This window comes from Cygnus olor, chromosome 23, assembly GCF_009769625.2.
Source record: "Cygnus olor isolate bCygOlo1 chromosome 23, bCygOlo1.pri.v2, whole genome shotgun sequence".
Classification (NCBI taxonomy): Eukaryota; Metazoa; Chordata; class Aves; order Anseriformes; family Anatidae; genus Cygnus; species Cygnus olor.
Genome location: NC_049191.1, coordinates 282,353 through 307,972, shown reverse-complemented (window position 1 = coordinate 307,972; position 25,620 = coordinate 282,353). Strand labels below are relative to the sequence as shown.

The 25,620-nt window shown below is 50.8% G+C and overlaps 1 protein-coding gene across 2 annotated transcripts in view; it reads right to left on the bottom strand.

Annotated features, from left to right (window-relative positions):
• The window catches only part of RUNX3 (RUNX family transcription factor 3), a 59,840-nt gene that overhangs the window by 3,809 nt on the left and 30,411 nt on the right, over positions 1 to 25,620 (bottom strand). Inside the window, exon 5 of one of the 2 annotated variants that reach the window (XM_040534820.1) lies at positions 10,417 to 10,581. The exons of the other annotated variant lie outside the window; for it this stretch is intronic. Within the exon in view, the coding sequence (XP_040390754.1) occupies positions 10,417 to 10,581 (165 nt within the window). The remainder of the gene's footprint in view (positions 1 to 10,416; positions 10,582 to 25,620) is intronic. 2 annotated transcript variants of the gene reach the window in all.

The following is a 25,620-nucleotide window of genomic DNA, read 5'->3' as shown; positions in this document are numbered from 1 at the left end:
AGAGTGCTTGGCTGGCTGGAGGTGGCTTTCTCTTTACTGCTAAGACTACTATTTTCCCTCGTTAAAGGCAGGGATATTGCACCTTTCTGCTTTGGTAGCAGGATGTCATCTGGCCTCAGTGATTTTTCTGCAGGCCCACCTCTTCCCCACATTCTGCAGGATGAGACACACTCCTCCAAAGTAGGGGGAAAATTCTGCTGTGCCAGAGTCTGCGGCACATGAGAATATTTATGATGCTCAGAGCAGGTGCACAAAAGCTTGCCTATCTCTAAAGAGCAAACCTAGCCAGAAAGACTATTAGTTGTTGGTTGTCTGTCACAAAGGCCGGGCTTTGAATCAACTCAGAACAAGAAAATGAGTGAGATGAATATGATAGAAGTGCTTGTTATTTTTATATATGTGCCTGCACATACAGAGACACACACAGACTTATGATTGCATGTTAGCTGTGTATGCATAGGGATGTGTATAATATATATATATTTATTATGCCGAAGCATTTTTAAATTCTCAGGGCTGGTGTACCAGTCCCTGCAGCATTTCCCCAGGAAAAAAAGACCTGAGCTAATCCCTTCTAGCTAACTAGTGGCAAGGGCATGCTCTGGAGGAGCAGACAGGGAGGGGATCTGACCTGAAGCCCCTTTCTGGTCCAGGTGAGTCCTGCAGCAGGGGAGCAGTGGAGGGGAGGAACCACCCTCCCCTCCAGCCGTTTGCGGGCGATCGGCAGCGCCTGCCTTCCCACGCAGGCTCCATGGAGGAGAAAGGCAGGGGAGCACCTGGTTTGTGAACATGGCTGCGGCTTTGGTGTGAGATAAGAGAGGAGCAGCTCAAAGCTGTCATGAACCGCACTGTTCTGCACACACCCGTGGCTCCATCCAGCCTGTGTGCTATGCAGAGGGGTAGCATGCTTGGGCTGGCTGGAAAAGAGCTACACTGTGGAAAAAGCTCACAGCTTATTTCGCATCTCAGTTTGCCAGCAGGACACTCTTCCCCATCCCAAAGCCATGCTACCGCAAAAGCAGCGCCAGCACTGCTGTCAGGTGCTGCGAGGTGAGGTTTGAAGAGTGTTGCTGCAAGAAGCAATTTGAGCAGAGCCCTGAGCTTCAGCAAGGATCAGGTAGGACCACAGGACAAAAATCCCAGCTGAACCTGGGAAAGACCCAAAAAAGACCATCTTCTGAATACCTCCTTACAAGCATGCAGCCTGGTCACTGCAGGAAAAGGGCAAGACTGTTTTGCTACACACGCAGAGACAGCAGGCTCCAAATTCCACCACCACTCCCCCCGGCACCAAAAACCCAGGGTGCTGCTCAGCACCTTCCCCAGAGAAGCTGACAATGTCCAGTGATCAGACTGTGTTCCTTTGTTAGCTTTAATGTGCCCTTATATAATAGTCCAGAAAAATGTAAATTGAAATAAAACACAAGCGCTCAGGGCACATTTCCCTTTTCCTCTATAACATGCTCAAAGGGTTTTTTAAAGGCTACGTTTTATTGGACTGAATGTGCAACATTTGGCAATTGGTATTTGGTACTAATTTAGACACAAGCTTGTGAGAGTGTTAATTGCAGGCTGCATGCATGGAGAGCAAAGCACAGCGATACCAACAGGTCTAGAAACTCTCCAGCTATGGCCTGAGCACAGCGGCAGGCAACAGGTGAGCTCTGTGGGTGCCAGGCTTTGGACTCGGCTCCTCGGCAGCTCGTCTCGCCCCCAGCCCTGCGTGCTGCAGATGTGAGGCACCCACGCAGCACCGCCGGGCTGTGCTCTGCACAGCAAGTGTGCGTGGGGATGTGCATGCAGGGAAATCCCTTTGGGAGCAGATCCCTGTGCCGCGCACACCCCTGCCAGCAAGATCGATGTCCCCGTGGCGCGAAGCCGAGGCCAGGGAGGCTGCTGCGGGACCCCCCCGGGGTCCAGGCTCTGCGAGGCCGCGGCTGGCTCGCTTTCATCTACGCAGGGCCTTGGGCTTGAAGGCTCACCCAGAACAAAGCTTCGGTTTTCCCCCACCAATCCGAGGCTAAAACAAACAAACAAACAAACAAACAAAACAACCCAAACCCCACCTGTCTATTCTGTTCCCGTGCCGTCGGGGAGGCGTTGGCCTTCCCTGTTGAAGTCAGGCGGCGGTAACCAGCCGCCAGCCCCGTGCCGGCGGCCCCGGCGTTCCTGCACCGCCGGGAGCACTCGGGGACTCCCCTTCCCGTCCCGTCCCGTCCCGTCCCGTCCCCGGGGGAGCCCGGCCGGGGCCGTCCCGCCTCCAGCAGGGGGCAGCGGCCCCGGGCCCGCGGCGGGAGGCGCCACCAGAGGGAGCCGCGGCCGCGCCGGGCTCGCTGCCGCCCGGGCTCGGGAGGGGAGCCGCCGGCGGGGACCGGCACCGGCGCGGCGGGTGCTGAGCTCCGTCCCCGGGCCCCAGGGCCCCTGGCGGCGGGGAGCCCTGCTCCGCTCGGCTCTGTGCGGGCCAGAGCCGCGCCCCAGGCGCCCCGTCCGGGGGCTCTGGGCCTCCTGCCCCGGGTCCGAGGAGGGCCGCGCTGCGGAAGGACAACGGGGGGCGCAGGGACAGCCCCGGCGAGGCCCAGGCAAAACATTGCCCTTAATCCCCTCCGCAACCACCTAGCTCGGCAACAAAGCAGCCCTCTGTTACGCTCATCCAGCTACCGAGCGGCAATCCGGAGCGAGCGAGGCACTAAGCAAATGCCCAGGGAATAGGAGCGGGTGAAGTTGCACCTTTGGGCCCTGCGCTCCCTTTGAAGTCACAGCCGGCAGCGCACTTGAAAATCACATCTCGGTGCCTCCTTCCCAACGCACGCAGAGCTGAGCGCTTCGCAAGCACAATCTGCGTGGTAGCACTGCCTCGGAGGATTTACTACGGTTTGCCTTGCTTGTTCGCCGTCCAACCCCCATTTGCTTTTTTGGACCCTGACAATCTGAGCTTGAGTATTTCGGTTGTCCAGTTGCCAATCAAAATATTTGAAGGAAATGTTTATTTTCTTCTCGAAATCACACCAGCTGCTGCACTAACTGAATAAGCCCATTTAGCTGCAAGAATTTAACCATTGTAAGAGTGAATTGAGCCCCCCCAACTACTCCAAAATCTGACCCAATCTATCAGCGGAAATGTCAATGTTTTGGATAGGAGTTTGGGGAAGTGTGGAATGTGTATTAAATAAAAGCCATGTAAAGGTCAGAGCCCTGATTAGTAATGCCACTGTCTCCTTGTTAGGGCTGCGCTGCCCAGGGGACCCTGAGGCTGGGGCACACCCCAGTACTTAATTGTGCAGCTGCAATTTGCACTTTTTGAGGACCCCCACACCCCCTTGTGCACCCACTTGCAGAGTCCGATAGAAATAGACTTTCAAAGCTGCTCAGCCTCTTTCCAGATAAAACAACTGTGTTCAAGTGACACAGCAGCTTTATTTTCACCTCAGAGGTGATACAGGCCTTTTCTTGGCTGAACGGCGGGGAGAAAAAGGCAAAGAGCTGCATCTGAGCACCTGGGCGATGGGAGCAGAGCTCAGCAGGTTCGTGGTGGAGCTGCGCAGGGTGGCGCGGGCTGGCAGTGAGCGTGGAGGTGGGGAGGCTGGCTTGGAGACCACAGTGTTGTCTGGGTGTGTTCAGCCTCCTCCCTTAAGACCGTGCTGGGTTTGGGAGCTCTCTTGGATGGACTGAAACGGGTTCCTGTGCCCATGCTGGGTCAGGACTGGGGGGTCTGCTCAGAGTCCCCTGGAAACCCTCGTGGAGCCAAGGCAATGCGCCCTGCAAGTGGTTTTAAAGACCAGCAGCACCGAAGTGCGTACAACCCATCAGATCAGCGAGGGCTTCCACTGCCTCATAACCCAGAAAATGTCTGTTCTGTCTGGAGAGAGAAAAGGGCAAGAAAAGCTATGTCAGGACCTCTTCAGTGCCACATCATGGAAAGAGCTCTGAGGGACAACTAAATGATAAGCTCACCCAGGGCACGTGCACAGAGCACATCGCTGAGGCCCAATGTACAGCTGTACGAGAAGATTATCAGATTAGCTAGGGATGTGCAGTGATGCATGGAACCTGAGCAATTCCACATCACTCTAGATACTACTCTCTGATCCCCATTTTAGAGATGTGGAGAACATGCAGTGGCTTATTCAATAAGTCAGCAATAAACCTAAGCTTGTGCGTATACTATACAACACACAAATACATATAGCATGTGGAACGCAGAGAGAATAAAGGAAATTTAAAAGGAAATCGATAGTACAGAACTCTCTATGTATATAGAATATATAAATATCTGCAGCCTGGCCATATATCACCATTTTATTTATATACATATACGTGCCTTGCAAAATTGTCGTGAAAAATCTAGCCCCAGGGGAAAGAAACCTCCTTTCCTGTCTTATGCCATGATGATTGACAACAATGTAAACACTAATGATACTTTATGCTTATGTATATAATATGCATGCATACGCAAGACAGAGCGGGGACAGAAATTCTCTCTCTGTATATACCTTCTGCTATTCTTTCTCTACTAGTTTCTGTGATGCTTGGACCTCTAAGTTGTTTTCGGCATTTTTCTGACCTCTCTTCCTCTCTGCTTCCTTCCCCTGATCATAGCGGCTCCATCTGGGAGCATGAAGAGGCAGGTGGCCAAAGACGAAGAGAATCTGCTCTGTAAGGGAAGGTGCACAAGATGCATTCAATCTCTGAAGACCCAGCTCATCTCTAGAAAAGGCGCTGTTCTCCTCCCCACCCACGCATGCAGGCACGCTCTCACGCCTCTGTCACATATGTGAACAAGTTCATTCGTTTCACAGTCAGAGATAACTAAAAAAGAAACAGCCCCTTCCTCCTGCCCCACGAAAAATAGAGTGAAATTTATTTTGGGGGAGGGGGGAGGTGTTGAAAAAAAAATGAGGGTGTGAACAGCATCCGTTGTTACACACCCATGGAGCAATTGTTCTGTATCTGATATAACCGGCTCACAAACTGGGTGCTAGTACTTCCTCTGCAGAGCCTGAAAAAAAAAAAACAAACCAAAACACAACAACACACGTCGCTTATCACAGCATCGCCAAGCACCACCTCAAGATCGCCAAGCACGTTTGCTACTCAGTTTTCTCATTCTCTTCAAATACAGTGTGCTGCTGTGCAGACAGACCCAGCCCCCAAACCTACCACAGGAGCATCACAAACCAGCCAACGATGCTCCCCTCGGTCCTCCCCCGGCACTTTCAGTCGGGCCCCAGATACGCTGGGCAACAGCCCCCAGCCTCTGCAGGAGAGCAGGGCTGGAGGCAGGGATGTCCCCAGGTGCTCCTGGCTCATCGACCCACACACTGCATTGCAGCCTCCTCTGCAAAGTCTTCAAGGTCCATGCTTTTACCCTGTCCCAGCCATTCCTTGCACCCTTCCTGCCCTTCTGGGGAGGACCCCACTTCTAACATCCAGCGTGGACTTCTTCAGGGCCAGTTCAGCCCCATCTCCTGTGCCAGCACTGTCCTTCATAGCTTACATTAGCTCTTCTCCCTCCCTGATGTTTATGCCCTGGATGTATTTACACAGAGCAATCAGCTCCACTCCCAGCCTGCCTTTTGCTAGACTAAACAAGCCACGCTCTTCCAGCTTCCCCTCTCGCCAGGCCCCTCACTTCTCCTCGCCATCCCCGAGCCCAGCTCTGCCCTGCACCCCTGCCTGGCACGCGCTGCATCAGCCTCAGTCCCTGCTGCTCAGTCCTGCGCAGATGAGGAGTGAGCTAACGGTGCTGACTGCGCGGGTGGGTGGGCTGGATGGGGAGCGCTACCTTGACTGCAGGCACTCCCTCTGGCCTGCCCGCGCTTTGCTCTTTACCTGTATTCAAAGGGTATTAAAAAAAAATTAACAAGCCCTGACTACATAAAAGGAAGTAGCTGAATTTACAACCCAGCCTGCAGCTAGACCACCTTGCCTGCTGAGCAGGTTTGGGCCAGGCTGGCCTGCCATGGGAAACCCACTGCAGCTCGGCAGTGGTGGGGGCAAGAGGCGCCCGGGTGCCCGCCCTGCTCCGCCGCTCCCGTGCCGCAGCCCAGCCTGGTGCTGCCCCTGCGGGTCCCGGCACAGCTCCCGTGGGTCCCAACACAGCCTGAACCCCTGCCGAGGGCAGGGCAGCTGCCCCGGAGCCCAAGGCAAGGCCAGCCGGTCTTGCTGCGCACCTGCCTTCTATCTCGAACTGCAGCACCTCAGCTCCCGACTGGCGCTGGTCTGTTTCATCTTTGACCATTACCTGACAAATTCATTTAAGGGACATCCATTGCACAGCAGGCAAATGCAATTGAGAGGAGGAGAACAGCAGTTTGAAGACAGGCACAGAAGCATTCAGAGCCTGAGAGGAGGCAGGAAACCCATCTTAAGCATGTTCCTTCCTTTGAGGCTGAAGCTGAATCCCACAATATGTTTTCTTCCCACTAATGCTTGCCTAGCTTCCTTTGGAAACAATTTAGCCTCTGCCCATGGTAGAATGTTTTTATCCATTAAGAAACGGATATTTTAAAGAAACCATAAGTCGATCTGGACAGGGATTAGGAAGCAGCAATTCAGGGTATTTGCTGGGCCCGTAATTCAGGACTTAACCTCAGAGCAGCCACGTTGCATTTCGGAAACAATAGGGCACTTGCTGCCTATGCCAAGAGACTTCTTAAAAGTAATATAATACTTCTAAAATGTATATTTAAAAAGAAAAGGAGAGAGAGAGATTTTACTTTAAATGCATATGGTGAAGCATTCTGCTGATGACTGGCCTATGTTAAAAATGTTGCACTGGCTTTAAGTAATGGATTGCAAATGTAACTGGTTAAAGCTGAGCTGTTTCCAGATCAGGAGATCTGAAAGCTCTTCACCAGCACAATGTCTCCAAAACCGTTTAGCAGACACTAAGGCTGGGAGAGGCAGGATGGAGTCGGCAAAAGGATCCAGCATTTACTGTTCTCCCTGTGAAGTCAAGGGAATTTGGTTTCGCTGGAGCAATACGAAGCGTGTGCGAGGGGATGTTAAGTGCATTAATCAAAACAGCTTGCTTTATTACTGAGTAGACCAAATTTAAAATCACTTTGCAATTGTCCTCATGTACACAAGACCCCTACATGTTGCTGGACAATGCACACAATTGCTTTTGAGTGATTGAAGATGTTTCCACCGCAAAGCTAGAACACAGGAGCCGGCTGCGTGGGCGGTCCTCCTCTGTTGCAACGGGAATAAAACGCTTCAGCATGAACCACTGCTGAAACATAGGAAGGACGAGGCATCGCGCAGAGAATAGGGGGCTGCTGGGAGCATCTCGGCTCGCCCCAGGAGGATGTGTGTCTGTCACCGTCCCACTTCCCCAGAGCAAGGGGGCCCTGAGAAGCAGCCAAAGGCGTGCAGAAGCAAGTTTCTTTAACATCTTGCTTCACTTTTGAGAGCTCCTTGATTTTTTTAAACTAGAAGACAAAACTCACAATGAAGTAAGCACGCAAGGCTCTGGCATCACGTGCCCCATAATAAGGAACCATTTCAAGCCATCCTAATGACAGCTTGGTGTCTCGCTGCGGAGACGGGAGAGCCGGGATTTCAAAACCTCAGATTTTCCAGACCTCACTAGAGAAGTATTGGGCCAAATCATCAGTGGAGGCAAACGGCTCTGCTCTGCTGCAGCCAGGAAAGAGTGCCAGCTGATGCAGGGTGTTGGTATGCCTGTCCCACCTGCCCATTCTCACCACAGCTGCACTCAGGTCACTCATTTTCTCTCCCCAGAGCAGTGGAAATGGCTATCAAATCTGGCATGTGCAAGGCTGAAAACGTCTGTCCCATTTGCAGACAGGCATGGGAAGATATTGATTCTCTGCTCATCTGCAAGGGGTAAGGTAAGACTAGAGCCACTGCAGTAAACTGGCACTGGGCAGCGGGAAACCAGTGCGAGAGCAGAATCTGACCCGCTCAGCCGAAGCACTGAGCACACTCTCCTCCTGTGCTTCCTGGCATGCCCTTCAGAAATGATTGGTTTTCTCTTACCAGGAGGTTTTTGGTTTGAGACCATTTAACCTCAGGATGATCATTTTACATGGGGGCTATTTATAACCTCCAGGGGCTGCTTTACTGAAATTCCTGCAAATGGCTGAGGGCCAGATTCCTCTTCCATTTACACCACTGTCCTTGCTGTGATCTCCACTGTGGCCACATGGGCTTCACTCCTAGGGTGGAAAGATCGGACATATCCAGAGCAAATGAATCTCCAAAGGACCCTAATTCCTCTGAAAGAGGAATCCTATCTCCTACATTCCTGTCTGCTACAAAGAACAAACTCCAGGCACTGAGCTCAAGGAGCTGAGGTGCCTGATTCCCCCCTCGGTGGCTGAGGCTGTTTCTGGGCATCCCAGCTCACTGGCCAGGTTTTGCCAGAAGCGGATTAGGAAGCACTCATGCAAACCGCTAGGTCAGCAGAACTGGGAGGCCAACCAACACCAGCAAGTTGGTTGACGGACGGAGAGCTGCCCCCCCTGCACGGGGGTGCGAGGACACTGAGGACATTAAGGCTCAAAGAACCCAGGTGAGGGGCAGTGGGGATGGGTGAACTCCAGCCTGCCCCATTCGTCCCTCCTAACCGGTATCTCGTTATGCTTTTGCTAATCGGCTTCTCATGTGTGTTACCTAAGAATGTGCCAAGTCGTGAGAATTACAGGCCTGTTAACTCTCATGTTATTCTTGGCATGGGTTAGGCTCCACTTGCTTGGGTAAAAATTATGATCTTTGTGAATAAGCTGTGTGTGTGAGAGAGAAAGGGTTTTATTATTATTATTGGTTATAGTTAGAGTTGTGTCAAAAGGACACAGTTGGGATTAAAGTTACTAAGTTGATTCTGCTCCCAGTTACACTGGTAAGAACCCACAGTAATTTTAAGACAGTTCCTCCAACTTGGAAACAACAGAGCCAAGAGCAGAGCGTGCACAAACTGCATTTTGCAGCATTCCTGGTACTTTGGATTTACTCCGCAGGAATGATTTCAGATGGCTAATTTTGTGTCTCCCCACTCCTGCTGTCACTTGACATTTGGGAATTTGGCACAGGCAGTAACTTGTGGCCAGTTTCATTTTTCTTTTTGAATTTGTGTCATCACCTGACTCTTTGCTCCAAATGACACTCTTTGGGTTTCTGGCGCTACAGGGGACTGTGCTAATTTAAAATATGCATTCCCCCCTTCCAAGACTCTTTTTATTGTACAGCCAATGAGTCGAGTCCATAAAACTCTCTCTCTCCTTTTAAAAAACAGAAATCAAATGATGATCCTACACAAAATGCCTATGTTCTTCTCATAAACTGTGCTAATATCAATGAAAATTCCAAGCATAAAGATTTGCATTTCAATGAGAAATAAATTAAGCTTTCACTGTAATTTTGGGTTGGGAGGAGTGTGGTAGCTTTTACAGTTTGGTAACGTTTTCAAACATGTTTTTGTGCCTGAGACACCCTCCTTTGCCAATGACATTGAGGTTTTCAAACATCTACATCACTTCTGAAAACGCAGCATAAAAGCTTTTGAAACTTTTCAGCCCAAAACCTTCCAAGAGGCACAACTTTTCACCAAAACTCAAAATACAGACTGCTTAATTAATATCTGTTAAGTCTCTGTTAGTACTTCTGCTGATTTTCAAAGGAAAACAACACCAAGATTAAAAACGCATGGGAAAGGATCATGGGCAATGCGCAGATGGGAGAACAGACTCTCTTAATACATCATGGTAGTGTCTGGCTTTGCTGAGAAGTGCAGCAAGCAGGGAGTTGCAAGACAGCTGGATATTTTCAAATGCAATGCCTATTTGGGGGATGAAATTCAAATGCAGGGGATTAGCAGACTGACCTCTCACAGGTAACTCTCCAAAGGACTAGTGGCAGTTCCTACCACTGTCCTGGCAACAAGTGGCTATGCAGACTCACAGGGAGTGCCCGAGGGCTCAGCTATGCTGATTGCAAATATGGGAAGAGCAAAGCCTGTGTGTGCACACGCGTGCGCCCATGCAGGTGTGCATACATGTGGGGAATTATGCTGGAGTTAGGTGATGGATCACCAGACTTGGCATAAACACAATGCAACAAGATAAGAAACCACTTGGATTACCATGTAAAGTACAATACACCCTTTTCTTGCTGATGCTTAACTGTCTGCGCGGGTGCCTTCATATCAAAGAAGCTACCGAATTCAAAGCATGCCTAGCTCTCCCTTGCATTCCTATTGAAACTCCTCAGTTTTACCTCAGACCCCATACCTAATGGTGCACTCAGTGAAATCTCCTGGGTTTACAATTCAGCAGACGTCTGCTTACTCAGCAGGTGCAAGAAAGCTTCTGGTGACAAGATCCCGGTCCCACCCGCCCCGGCTCAATCCCTGAGCCCTGCGGCTGTCCCGGCTGCACGACGCCAGGCTGGTACCTTGTATTGGAGTCTGGGCCTGTGACCCGAAGTGGCTTGGGGTGCTGAGAGATCCGCGAGGGCTGGGTGTCGTCGGGGTGACTCTCATGGACTGGCGCAGCCGTTCCAGCTCCCCGTAGCGGTCAGCGAAGGGTTTGGTTTGGTCTTCCAGCTTTTGCCTGTGCCCTGGAACACGATAAGAGAGGCTGGTGTCTGCTCAGCTCCCCTTTGGCTGAAGTGTTCTGTTAAGCACAGCATCAGCACAGCAGCCCCGGTCCTCGTGGCGGCCTGGCCGGGCTGATATGCGGTGGGGGCCTGGAGACAGGCTCCGTGTGCCATTCCCGAGCCACCAGCCTGCGCCCCCCTCGTCTGCTCCCAAAGAGATGGGGGACACACGTGAGTGGGAGAAGGCCTCTCTCCTGGCACTGCTGTGGCTGGGGAGCCAGCAAGGGAAATGCTGCATTTTAAATATTTTCTACAGCATTTGCTCAGGGCATCCAGGGCAAACTCTTGTCTTTCTGCAGACCCCTGCCTGGCTCTGCCCAGCCTACGTGGCCAGAGCCAAGGGGGCTGCAGGGGCCGGGAACAGCCCTCCCATGGCACTGCACCTCAGATGTGTCACTTTGCTTCTCCACTCCTCTTCTCCTAAGCCTGTAAAATGGGGAGACTATTCACCTACCTCCCTGAGGCAGGGCAGCAGCTAATGAGCATTTGTAAAACACTCCCAGCTTCTTAGGTAGCAGCTGCTGGAACAGGGCAATAATTATTAAATTTATGCTAATTGGCCTGAGGCAAGAGGCGCATGAAATACACTTGATACATAACTTTCGCATTTTACTATATTAATCATCACTGAACGGCTTCACTCTCTCTGGGCCGGATTCCAGTCTCAGTTACACCCGCACAAAGCTGGAGGGCCTCCAGCGAGGCCGGAGCTGCCTCAGCTTTACGTTCTGAACCAGTGCTGGGTTCAGCCCTTGGGTTTCCGTCATTCCTCACCTGCTGCAGCCAGGCAGCCACGCAGTGCCCCTGGCTCTTTATGCCAGTCACAAAAGGACCTCCGCAAGGTGGCAAACACCTGATCCCGGCATAGCCAAGCACAGAGCTCAGGGCACCAGAAGTGTGCAGGCTGGCAGGGAGGCCAGAGAGGGGCTGGGAAGGAAATGGGAGGCTCTCCTGAGAGCTGCACCTTACCAGAATCAGCTCTATGGCCCGGCACCCACCCAGCTGAGATCTCCGTGGCTTTTAGAAAGAACAGCAATGCTGCCGCACTCAAGAGGCACAAAACACAGCCACCTCTTGCTTGCATGCCCCCCCCAACCCTCCCCCCTCACATCTGCTTAGCGTGAGCGCAGCGTCAGTTTATAGTAAAGTCGCAGAAAGTCCCCAGACTTCCCCTCCTTAAACCTGGCGTCTGGTATCTTCTGATCTTGCCTCCGCTTGGCTCTCGTGCTGGGGCCACCCTCCCAGGCTGCTCATGGAGGTGCCAGGTGGCTCAGCCAGGAGGGCCACTCCACTGCACCCCAGCACCCTGCGAGGCTGCACCAGCCCCAAGCTCCACCATCCCCAGGCTGCTCCCAAGCAAAACTTCAGCCCCAACAAGAACGTGCCGATGCCAAAGAGCAGAACTTGCTATGAAATGACTCCCAGCAGAAAGCAAAACCCAATGGTATTTTGAAAATGCATTTTCCCTGCTGTGTGAAGTAAACCAAGGAAACCTCAAATCAACACCATAAAAGATCTCTTCTAATCTTTGTGAGCCCCTAGACTTCAGGCATCTCTGTCTTATCTGAGGGCCTTCGGAGAGACACAAGCAGCAACTCACATGGTGTTTGTATTTTCCCCAAGGGGGAAAGCGTGTGCAGCGAGGTGTCTTGTTTTGGCCCACGTTTTATTATTTCTATATATGTTTGAACACAAGAAAAAAAATAGGTTAAAGCTTTTCCTTTAACAGTTTTCTCAGGTAGGGCTTAGCAGAGAAGCTAAAAGGACTACGAAGACCAAGTTGTACAGAAATTTAATGGAAATATCCCTGCCTCTGTCTCAGCTGAAACCCAATCCTGCAGTAGTGTTTAGCATGTGACGGAGAAAATATTGAAAAATAAATCAAGTGATGTCTATCTTGATAATGCTTTTAAAGATTACTCAGCTATGCAACCTAACCAAGGACTTCATGTGGCTGTACTGTGCTGCACTGTGGTTGCTCCAGTCCCTGCACTGCCTGAACACAGGCACAGCCCCACAGGGTTTTTAAGCCTCAAGTAAATACCAGTGCTGTACTCACACCCCTTAAAAGGGGACGGTCTGTGGGCAGACCCAGCAACTACCAGCAACCCCCACCCCCAAACCTAGGACTGTTCCGACAAAAAGAGAGTAGAAAACTTGATGCAAATGTAAGTCAAAGCAAAGACTAGGTCTCATTTAGGAGTGAAACCCAGAGCAGAGGAGGAGTGAGGCCAGGACCCTTCCTGGCTCTCCCAGGCCATCTCCAGTTTGCCCTGGCAGTGTCATAACTCCATCAACGGGGCTGGGGCTGGGCAGCACTAAGCTATACGAAATGAGGAAACAAACGAGTTAAAAACCACCAGCTCCGCGGACTACCAACCCTGTTTGGTACAGGCTGTCTCCCCAGGACTTCCTGCCGCTTGTCACTGAGAGCTAGGGACGTCAGACTTTGTCACGCAAGAGAGAATTGCTATTAATGGGTTTCTTTCATCAGAACAACCTGAGCTTTTTAATTTCTGCAGTGGTTGGCTTCATTAAAGGCCCTTCCCCATCTACCCACAGCTGTCATGCAGAGGAAACCAACGCCGTCAAATGAACAATAGCTCGTACCTTAGAGAAAAGGAAGGTGGTTTCTAGTTTAACCCAAGGACTGACTCAAAGCCTCACAAAGTCAGTGGGTGGATTTTCAATCGACTTCAAACAGCTCCAGACCTCAGCCCCAGAAATCTGTCTGAGAAGTCTTCATCACCCTGAACAGTGAATTTTTGGGTACAAAACCTGCTGTTGTGTTGGAGACTTTGCATTGCGTTTGCCCCAGTGCAAGCGCCTTGCTCCGTCGCGCGGCTTCCTGCCCTCCGCAGCCATGCAGCCAGCTGCACTAGCACCAACTTGCACAGGTCAGTGTTCATGGAAACGACAGCCGTATGGTTATAACTCGATGGCGGCTGCTGACCTTGGACACTTCTTGTCAATGAAACGTGGGTTTTGAAGGTAGGTCAAGTTTCCAAGTCAGTCAACTCTGATATTCAGTATGACAAGATGTAAATTTTGACAGATCACCTCAGCTCCTGGGATAAGAACACAACCTGTATCAGCATAGCAAACAAACAGTCCCACTGAACACTTCCCAGCTGGAAGAGACAATGAGCATTTTACACTTTAAACCAGTAATAAGATGCATACTGGAAGTTTTGGGTGTTTCCTGCTGCAATGAAGCTCAGGTCCTCAAAGCTATGATTTAAAGACAGGCTTTCTGCATTAAAATTTTCAAAGCCCAAACAGACCCTGCTCATCCTTCTAGGAGTGTGCAACCTGATACGGCTTCTGAAATGGAAGCCAGGATGGGGCTTCCAGGCTGTAGGGGGTGTCTACAGCGCTCAACAAGAGCCACTTATTTCCCCAGATTTCTTAGGTACAGAATATAATGTTGACCAAAGGTAGAAAGGGGCTCCAGAAACTTCATGATTTGAATGATACCAGATTCCAAGAGCTTGCAAATTTGATTTGGCCCAGTACAGGTGCTGGGGCAACTTGAAAAGCCCCCTGGGGTCCTGGCCCCTGGTTTATCTGCGTGTAGGCACAGATGGAGTCACGGCAGGGAGAGGCAGGGAGCTGGCACAGCACGCTCTCTGCCCTGGATGGGTTGGGATTCGGGTGTCACGTTCGTCCCCGTCCCCTGCCATAACCCCATGCTACCAAAGGAAGGGAGAGCAGATGGTGGGAAGTGGCTTGGCCCTCCCCAGACATCTTGCTGCGAAGCGCTGGCGGCAAGATGGAGCGAAGGAAATGCAGAGCATTTCAGCTCGGGGCTGTCTGTGTGTGTGTGTGTGTGTTCATTAACACACACATTTGCAGATCATTTCCTGAGCTCCACAGTCGAGCAGACAAGAACCAGGAGACAGTAGTGTGGGCCGGGGCACAGGGCCTGGGTTCTGATTATGCCACAGCAGCTTGAGATGAGCCATCAGCAGCCACAGGGCCCCCAACATGTCCCCCTTCAAAGCAGTGCTTGTCACAGCTGCCAGCTCCCACCATCCTTCTCCCACAGCACTGCTCAAACCCTAGCAGCCCAGCTGAGAAGTACACCCGGATCAGCTGTGCAGCCATGCCGTGCATAGCCTAATGGCTTAGTTACTACATGTCCATGAGAACAGACCATAAGAAAGCAGTCACCAGTGGATAAAACTCCATCTCAATGCACAAAATACCTTTCAAATCTCTCTTGTAGCCCTCAAAACAGGTACTTCAGAGAGACATGCCAATCCTCTACAGTGCATTGAATTTTTTCCCGGTCTGAGCCTCGGCTAGACTATCAAGTCCCAGCATGTTCTCCAGAAACAAGCCACATGTGAAAGGCCTGTGTTACAGGAACATCAGGCCTGTCCCTTACAACAGATGGTCGGGTGGTTTCATCTCTGCACACCAACAATGCAGGATGACCCTCAGGTCTTCCCGGGAACCCCACCTCCAGCTCAAGCACCTTGGAAAATGCCCGTCCAAGAAGCACGTGGTGGAGCCCCATGGCCACTGAGGGAGGACAGGGCAGCGGAGCCAGGCTGCTCACGGCACCAGCAGCTGGAAAGGACTCCAGCATGATGTCTCTGCAGAGGATGGAGAGCTCTGCTGATCTCCAGAGAGCAGCAGCAGCCAGCAAGTGCCAGCGCTACTTCAGCCCGCTTCTGAAAGCAAAGAAGTTCACAGGAGCGAGCAGGAGGAAAGGAAGAAAGTGTTAGAAGGAACTGTCTCTTCTGCGGCCGAACAAAGTCAAGCACAGATAACTCATTATTCACATGTTTGAAGTTAGCCTGCTTACGCCATTTGGAAAGAGAATCTGTCACGGCGAGTCTTTGCTTTGGTTTCCTCTGGCTTTCGTGAGACACTACCGCTACTGTCTTTCTCCAGCTTTGAGAGAAAGGCGAGTGTGTCGCAATGCGCCTCGGCTCGCATGTTCTGGCAGAGGATTTACACTGACTTGAACAACGAAAGGAAAATAATATTTAAGGGGGTGGGGGAGAGAATTTTAAAAAGGCTGCTAATTTATAAAGCTTTTTTAGCTGGTGGTGGTCTGAGATGACTTGGCTGCCTCTAAAAGGATGAAAATAAATATCCCTCTTTTTGAAGGAAATACGCTGGCTCCTGGCCAGCTGGCAGGAAGCACAGAGATATGTTGCATTTACAGTAGGTTTTTACTGTCTGAAGCTACAGCAGTGGGAGAGATGTTCATTATATGCAGGCTGGTATTGATTAGCTGGTTTGCAAGCCCTTAATCTCCTCTCACTTGTGGGTTAGTCCCTTGACTTTGCTTGCCTCTGCCTCTCTCCCTGTCCACCCTGTGGTGGGAGGCTGTGCAAGCAGGCAGCTTCTGATAAATCCTATTGTACTTCTAGCCTTTTATTACACCAGCAGACCCAAAAACTCATCCCTCTGGAAGGAAAACAAAGCAGGGCATTAACTCGGATATTTAAACAGAAATCTCGGGTAGCAGTTCCAACAGCTCCTGCAATGCAAGAGCTGTGGCCCACATTCAATTTGAAAGGAACTTCACATCCAGATTTCGATGCAGCTTCAGTACAGACCCTGAAGAACATGGGCTCCCCACCCCCAGGGTTTCAGCAGGAAGACTGAGTCTTTCTAGATTTGAAGGACATTTAAAGTACTTCAAAGCGCAAGTAAAGTTGGTGGGAGTCTCAACAACAAACTGGGTAAAATTCATTAGGTTTAAGGATTTAGCCTGCTTGTGCCTCGCTGAAAAACCCCGCAAGTGCTTTCCTGTATTTTTCCATCCTTAAATACCCCTGAAAATCTGGCTCTGAGACTGCAGAGCCAATTAGGAGGTTTTTAAAGGTTTTGACTGAAGATCTGAAAATTTCACACGTGTCACAAACTAGCAGATCAGAGCACATCTGTAGGAAATACAGCAGCTTTCATAAGAGGGTGCAAAACCTACCAGCCTCACTGGCTTTGCTGCATTTCTTCCCATTTCCAGGAAGGCAAAATTCAATTATGGGCTGTGATCCAGTTCTCATGGAATTAGCCAAAAACCTTGATTCAAAGATTTCAAGGCTGGGCACTTGGGAGGAAGCAGACAAATCTCAGGTACATCCAGCTGGTATTGCCTCAGTCTAGTCTGAGATCAGATTTTCAAGTGCATATATATATTAGCTGTCACTAGGTAGATCAGTGGATTTATGCCAATTTCCAACAGGCAGTGAGTTAATGCCTGCTATCTAACAACTTGAAATGGGGCCTGCGTGGTACCAGTATAGCTGGTTTTTCCCATCTAATAACCTGTTCCATTAGGGCAAGCACATCAAATTCCTTTGGGCAACCCGGGTTAGGATACTCTGCCCTGGACAGGGAGGACCATCTGCTGGGTTCAAACCTGTGCAAGGAGTATGCTCTGTTACAGCTAACAAACATGAGATGCACCTGACGTTGTGGGGCCATTCAGCAGACAACTGGATATAGGAGCTTTTGCCAGACAGTCCTGTGCTCTCAGTAACACAGCACAACCCAGATCAGATCCAAACTTTCCCAAGGTTGAGGGTGCTGAGCATTGGATTTCCCCTTTACCCTAGGACAGAGCTGGAGTGAAGCCCTGGCATTAGAATATTAATATCCCCCAATCCCAGGACTGAGCCCTGAGCTCCATCTCCAGAGACCAGCTGGTATGTCAGATAATTACAGCTCCTGCCGAGCTTTACCAGCTCTCACAATGCAATGCTGTGAGAGCCCCAGGGCAATGCTGCTGGCATGGCACCCCTAGTCCTCTGCACAACGCTGCTTCTCCAGAGCCGAAGCAGTGGGATCACGCACAGGCTCACCTCTCCATGCTGCTGAGCTGTCTGCTCCGCATGTGCTTTTGGGAGGCGTGCAGCTGGGAGAGCAACAGCAGCCCCAGCAAGGAGGCGCAGCTCTCGGCTGCTGGGCACCTTCCCACTGCCAACATCCTTGGTGCAACGGCTTGGAGGCACCAGGGCCGCTCTCTGCTTGCTGCTTTGCTGCTCCTCCCTCCCCTCTCCTACTACAGTGCATAGATTCACTGGAAAGAGTAAGATAAAATAATGCAAAATCATGTCTAAGCACCTTCCGCTGCAGGATATGATTTATCTCTGGCTGATTGCAGAACAGGTGACTGGTCTCTGGCAGCAGAAGAGCAGGGTCTTAGGAACTAAATTTCATCTCATTCTGAGTCAAATCTTCTTCCTCCCTCCACCACATCATTAAAGTGATTGGTTGCACTGATAAGCTCCTCGTTTCTCCCTCCCGAAGATGTGTCCTGCCTTGGTATCTGATGTGATCTTGTGGTTTTGTTTGATAGTTCTGGTCCTTTAGCTGTTGTCTTCCCTGAAACAAAACTTGCCTTTTAGCATTGACTTTTTTCCTCTCTTTCAGTCTGCGACCCTTTGCACTGTCCTCGTGAGTTTGCAAATCTTGCCCAAGGGGAGTGGGGCTGCAATGCATCAATAAACCTGCAAGACGCAGTCCTAGCTGCAGTTCAACAAATTCTCACCAACAACAGCTTCCACATACACGTCGTGCTCCCACGTCACCCACTACCCGCCAGGTTATTAGATTCACTTTACAAACAGGTAAAATAAGATACAGGACAAATTGCTGGGACACCCCTTGTGAAGGAGCAAAGCTTGCCAACATCCTTGTCACAAATACTCTTTTTTTTTTGGGGGGGGGGGGGTCCTGGCACATGCATGCTGTCCTATCTCATCCCTTTTCACAGCTCTGCTTGGTTCACCCATTGGATTCCGCAGAAATTTCTTTTGCTATTTATTTGTACAGCACCTGGCACAACTTGCCCCTGCGCACAAGACCAAAGCACCACTGACATCCTTCTGGAAGTAGCCTTCAATGATACTTCGTTCTCCAGATGTGCCCCATTCACCAGAGGATACTCTTGCTCCAGTTTAATCTCTTCCAAATACAATATCAATGTCTTGTCTGCAATTCTGATTTTTTTTTTCCAAAGTCAGACCAGGATCAGGTGTGTTCTCCTACTCAGCTGAGAATCATGCCCTGGGGTTTTCCAAAGCATTCAAAAGCAGGAGGTGTTGCAACCAATTTCAACAAAGATTCTTTGTACAATGCAAGCAAAAATAATTTCCCTGTTCTGACTCCCAATACTGCTTTGCTTAGAAAATATTGGTCATTTTTAAGTGAAATGATTTTGAAGTTGTTATACACTGGGTGATATAAAAGCAGAGGTGGAATTTACCATATGCACCAAATAAAATAATTAGAGGAGTGAATTTACTGGAGCCCATGTAATTTTGGTTGCTCTATTAATACTTCTTTCAAGGCTGGGATTACAGCCTCAAGCTATAGCACCAAAGGACCAGGCAACGTGAACCCACTGCTTTGGGCGCAGCCGAGCAAACTTTGTTCTTGCTGAGGAAGGTTCCGTGAGCCCCTGGCAGCCGGGGAGCTCCGGGACAGCTCCGTACCCAGCCAAGGGGCGAGTGGGGCCAGAGGCTTGCACAGCCTGGCCTGCCAAAACCCAGAGCCCGTCTGCTTTTCTTCCCGAGTGATTTTTGCCCACCCGGAGCCGAACCCTCACTCCCCCTACACCTTGTCTCTGCCCAGAAGGGGTTAACTGGATAGCAGTACCTATAAGAAATTAGAGGAGGAGGTAGTTTAACATAATTGCTTGCGATGCATGTATCAACAGCGGTCCCAAACTGCCTCTGCAAGAAAACAGTGCCCTGGACGGTCTCAGCAGATACCAAAGGGTTCAAATTCACCCGCTGGGATCAAAACACATTAGCAATGGGAATACAAACAGAGAAACCCTGCTTCACAGCAAGTACTGATTTGCAAGGACTCCTGCGTGAACTCAGAGTCTCACACCTGAGCTGTGTGGATTCAGCCCTGGCCCCAGCCCTGACCTCCTGCCTGGCCCCTGGTGAACGGTGCACCAGGGTGAATTAAAGGGACCTGGTGGATGGGGCAGGAATGGGAGGTGCATCGCTGGTCGGGGTATGCAGTGATGGCACCAAGGCCCTGCCATCATCCCAGCCCCTTGTCCCAGCCAAGCATTGGCTTTTCATTATTCTCCATTCAGTGAGCAAACAGGACATGGAAGGGTGGGATGGAGCAGGCCAGTCTCCGTGCAGGAGGCGCCCTTCATGCAAGTGCCCCATGACGACAGCTTTAAGGGACAGTAAAGAAAACAGCAATAGAACTAAAACATTAGGATACGCCGCATTTTCCTGAGGATTTAACATGCATGCTTTGTTTCATGGCACTCTGAAGGTCTCATGCCCTGTTCTAAGCCCCTTCTGCTCCTCCAGGTAGGAGCCTCCAGTGGGGCAGGATCTGTGTGGCAGAACAGGAACAGAGGCCAGAGAGCTCTCCAGTGACTGCCCAGCATGCCCAGGGCGGGGCAGCACCACCCCTGTGCCAGGGGCCAGTGCAGAGAGCAGCTGCTGGGCTTCTGTGAGGGCTCATCTCACAAACTGCAGTGCATCCAGAGCAAACAGTTAATAACGGAAGCAAGAAACTGTCACTCAGGATTTCCTCCTTTTCCTCTCCAGGGAAGGGGACAGGTCTCAAGAAGTGGGAAATCACCCTAGTTTAAGCACTGCACTTTAAATTACAAAAAAATGATAGCAATTTTACAATCAACAAGTGACTGTCCAGGAAGTGGTGAGGTCATTTATTTAAGTGATCTTGTTGGTTTGATTTATTTATGGTCTTTTTTTTTCTTTTTTTTTTTTTTTTAACAGTTCCCGGACAGACTGGGAAACATTTGTTTATTTATATCTAGCTTAAGACAAGCAGGGGAAAAAAATAAAAGACCCTAATAATACCCCAAACTATCACCCCACGGGAGCACTTAAGCAACAATCGTGGTTTTAATTACAGAAATATCTCAAAGGCAAGTTTCATGCATCCCCCCTGAGAAACCCTTTCTGCCAAGATAAAGATCTGAAACCATATAATCCTGGCACAACGCAGCCCAAGTCCTGGTATGAATTCGAGCAGAAAAGCAATAGACCCTGTAATAATTTATTACCTCTTCTCCAAGGGCTTTCCAGACAAAATCACATCTCTGAGGACAAAAGGCGCAGCAAACGTAGGGCATCACTGCCATGGCCCTGGGCAAGCTGCAGACCACAGGGTCCCAAGACTGCCGGCAGTAAGATTGCAATAGAGGATCACTTTGTCCTTGCCCCTTTTTGGCCCCCAACCCTGCTTGGCTGCATTCCTCTCCCTTCTACTCCCCAGCTGGTTTTAGCTATCCCTTGCTAACTCACACCATGTCTGCTACGCAGCAGATCCTGACACCCCGCGTCACTGCAATGGGAACGCCACAGGTTTTATTCCGCCACTCAGGTTCACAGAGCCAGGGGCTGCGACATCTCCCTGAGCCTCCCCGCAGCACTGCCCTGCAGAGCTCTTGCGGGTCCCTCTTGCATCTCATTTTGCTTCGAAACCATGAGACAACTGACACTTTTTCCCTTGCGGAGGAAGCGTGGTGTGGATTTATGCAAATCCCTCTGCAGTGCAGGTCCACGCGACAAAACATCCTGAAATCAGCCTTCCAAAACCACCGCTGGGCTGGCAGGCAGGCAGCAGAGCTGCATCCCCGCGGGCAGGCACCCAGCATCACCCCGTTTGCCGGCAGCAGCTCTTCCTCTCCCGATGCTGCCAGCGATTTCCTTCTCTGAAGCACGCTTTACAACAGGGTCAGGATGTGATGAGTGAATGCACGGACCATTTAACTTCATAGTACAACCCCCATACAGCCAAATTTCTTAGAGGTAACTGGAATGTTTCTGCTTCATCTTTCTCTTTTTTGCCCCCAAATGGTGCAAGTGAAGGAAGTCCTAAAGAGGTGCTCTTTGCTACAATTACTATGGAGTCAGAAATCTGGCCAGATATATTATAAACCGGAAGTCAGCAAGTAAATAACCAACACCACAATATATTAAACACAGTTTTGTATTTTTTATGGCATTGAAGTCATTAAGGCATGAAACCATGATGCAGGTAAAGGAATCAGTTTTGCACAGGATGGCCATATCCCAGCAAAAGCCAACACAAGCCTGGCAAGTTGCACCACTGGGGACCCCGAGGAAGACCCCGCCACCAACAGCCCTCGCATCAGCCCCAGACGCCAGAGAGCACGGAGGGGCTGACTCAGCTCTTCAGCCTCACCCAGCTGCCACGCAGCACAGCCTCAGGTCTGGGCAAACTGCCTTTGTCTTCAAATAAATAAATCCTCACCGTGCCTGGGGCTACAGAGGTGCTCAGGGAGTGGAGTTGGTTTTGGGGTCGAACCTGGTGCTGAACAGAGACTGCTTGCTGCAGGGACACACAGACCAACTCTACCCCACAACCACAGAAGCTGAAGTACTGAAACCTCCCAACACAGCCCACAGCAAATGCAAAACCCTAGGTGCTCAGCCTCACAGCCCCCTGTCCTAAGCCTGCAGGTCAAATTTGGCAGGAATGGAGGCTCAGATTAGGACAGCACCATCTTATAGCAGATACCTGGTGATTTCTATTCATTACCATCATACTGGGGTCTCTACAGAGCTTATTCTGACTAACGGGGTGGAATATTGCACTTCTTTTCCCTTCCCTGCATAAAACAGGTTTTCATGTTTTGCTGTTTCTAGCTGTAAATCTCAGACTCGTTGGCAGCCATGAGGACGGGGAGTTCTGGGGGGGGTAACCATTTTCCTCACTAGTGCAGCCCTGTGCACCCTTTTTCTCTCTGCTTCAATCTGGAGCATCCACTGAGAATAGAATAAAAAACCCAGAACCCTCAGAATTCAAGAAAATCAATTCAGATGCAATTTAAAAATAAATAAAAGCAAGAAAGAAGCTTTTCCAAGGTGGTTTGTGGAGGCGCCGATGTTTGAGGTGCCGGGGCCAGAGAGGCGCTGGGCGTGGGATGAGAACCGAGATGGAGGCAGTGAGATTGGGGTGTGGGCAGCGGAGCCAAGGTGTGTCCAGGCTGGCAGGTCCAGCGCAGGATGGGGTGGTTCAGGGCGCTGGTTTTTATCAGGGCAGCTTCAAGGTGGATAGAGAAGCCACAGCAAGGTATGCATCATCTCAAGTAAGTGCTGATACAACCCTTTCTCCTCCTCAGCTGCCACCTGGGCAGTGCAGGCACTGCTGGAAGAAATGCTTTTATAGAGGATCTTGGGGCACCTGGCATTACCAGCCAGTCTTTCTCCTCTCTCCCCCTGTGCTTGCAGCCAAGAGCTCCTCATGCATGGGGTGCTTGAGTGTAGCCTTGCACCCACTGACCCAGGGACAGAGCTACCATTAACACCTTGCACAGGAACAGCGTTCCTGTCTGCAGGAAAGAGGGTTCCTACCCTCTGCAGACCCCACACTCTTGAGTTCCCTGCTGAGAATGCATGGCCGTGCTACAGCTTGGACTGACATCACACACAGGGGACAGGCGGAGAGGGAAACCCTCACCCAGCCGAGGCTCTTAAAAATATCAAAGCAGAACCCAGCGGTTCTTGGAAACAACTCAGAAACGTGGGAGGTGAGAAGCCTTTCCACCCGCCAGCTACGTGCTGCGCGAGGGGGGAACGGGTGCTCAGGGCACAGCAGAACCACAGCCACACGCTGCACCCACTGCAGGGGCTCTGCTCCCAGCACGCGTTTCCAGTGGATGTGAGGAAGAAGCCTTTTGGAAAAGTGGCCATGGAGGGGACACCTCGTGCCTGTGCAGGATAGGCCCAGCCAGGAAATCCCTGAAGGGCCAACGTGGTGGGGAGTGGGAGCCTGAATGCTTTTGCTAGGTGGTGGTAAGCCTGGCACTGATCCATCTGTCCCCTCCCACTCCAAGCCCAGCAGACACCACACAGCACAGGGACATGCTTACTGTGGTCACACCAAGCAGGGACATCACCAAAAGCACCAAGTCTCCAACACACGCACCCAAAACAAGCAACAGACACCAACTCGCAGCCCAGCGGCCCTCACCGTCCATGAGCACTGGCTTTGCTGCTCGCAGCGATGGCCTGTCGGTTGGCCGGGGAGAGGGGAAGGCAGGAACCCCGCTGCCACCCCACTCCTCGGGCATGGAAAACCAAGGTACAGCCCCTCCTGCCCTCATCCTCCTTTCCATTACCCGCCCAGGACAGAAGTGTAAAAGCCACAGTGTAAAAGCAAGCGGGTCTGTGCTGGTGCCTCTGCCCCGTGCCTGCTCCCTCTTCCACATGCTTTTTTGTTGGGGACAGTGACGGGGGAAAAAGCCAGCTCTGTGTACAACTTGCCCAGCACTGAACCTCAGGAACAGACCTTGTACTCCAAGCGGTCCAGGCCCTCACCACATGAGCAGAGAGGGCCCTGGACATCCTGGCACAGCTGCCCTGCACCCTTCCCACCTCCACAGCACCCACACTCAGGGCTCAACGCCCACTCATGGCCAGGGGGGTGGTTTTCACCCCCAGCAAACACAGCTGGGTATATACATGCTGCCCCACAAGGGTTATGGATGGGTGATCACATCTGCAGTGGTGCCCTTTGCTCCTCACAGCGGCCAGGACAGCAAGGATGGGGTGGAAACAAGAAACAAGGGGTTAAGGGCTAAAGGGCTTTATACAGAGAGGTTAAGGAAGACTGAACAGCAGCAAGAAAAGTCAGAGCAAGTTAAAGACACTGAAGGAAAAAAGAAGGACTTTGCACAAGAGTTCTCAGGAGATGGACAGTAAACAGCTATTGCTGCAAGGGATGAGCTGGGAGGAGGACAGCAAGTGAAAAGGGTTGATAAGAAGTGACAGAAGGCAAGAGGGAAGAGCTGTAGGAAAGGAAGGGGAAGGCACCCAACAGGTAGGTGTGAGGGGGGAGGCCCTGGAGTTGCTCTCATTTATCCAAGCACAGACTAAACATCACTGTATAGCTTCCAGCTATTCATTTTTCCATGTTCTGCCTTCTGTGGATTATTTTGCAAGCAGACATGGATGCGAGAGACTGCACAAGGATTGCAGCTCAACTAAGTCGGGTTTTTGCTAAATAAAGAACTGCAGAGAAGGGAGGGGGGAGAAGGAAATTCCACAGGAAGTTCAGATATTTTATTACTTCCTGTTTGTACAAAGTATGTCAACACTTGGCACCCAATGCACCATTTGTTTAGAGCTAAGGTGTCAACTTGAAAGAGTGTCCTTGATCTCTCCAGATCTAACCCACAATGAAGCAGAGAAAAAAAAAATCGAATGAGTGAGCAGGGCACTTGGGAGCAAGCCTGCATCATGGCTTTCAGGAGATGCTCATGAACCACAGCCAACATGAGCACTTGACCAAAGCCACCACTGCTACCAGCCCTGTGCACAGCACAACCCTACTCTTCACTTTGCTGTGGGCTATAACCCACAGTTTTGCCATGGGTCCTCCAAACAAGCACATCTGGGTGTCTTCAACACATCGGTCTGGCTCTCCCAGTCTCCTCATCCGGGTTTTAACCACTGGCCCCGCAATGGGCTCTGGCTGCAACCCGGGTCCCTGCAATTTCTCACCCAACTCAACTTGATTTCAAACTCCTCAGATGTTTTCTGGGCAAAGCTTTAGTTAAAAGACTTGCTCAAGGGCTGAGATGAAGTGATGGGACAGGGGTGGAAGATGAATGGGAAGCTCAGAGGTGGGGCGTGGAGCAGAGCCGCGTTTCTGGCCAAAAACCCCACGAGAACGTTCGCTGGAGGAATTTCACCGCATCTGAGAAGATGATGCCCAGGGCTTTCCCATGATACCAAGACAAACGGCCAATTCTTTCCGTATGAAGGATACTTTTCCGCATGATCACACCAGCCCCTCCCCAGCCGTGTCCAGCCTCCAGCACCAGCCAACGCCAGTCATGCACAAGAGGAGCCACCACGCACCACATCCTTCTCATTTGCAACAGGGCAGCCAAGAAGGGGAAAAATATTTTTACATATATATTTACATCTATAAAAGCGCCTATGTAATATCCATGCATGTATAAAAATAATTGCAAGTCCTGCTGGCAGTTCTCACCTCCCA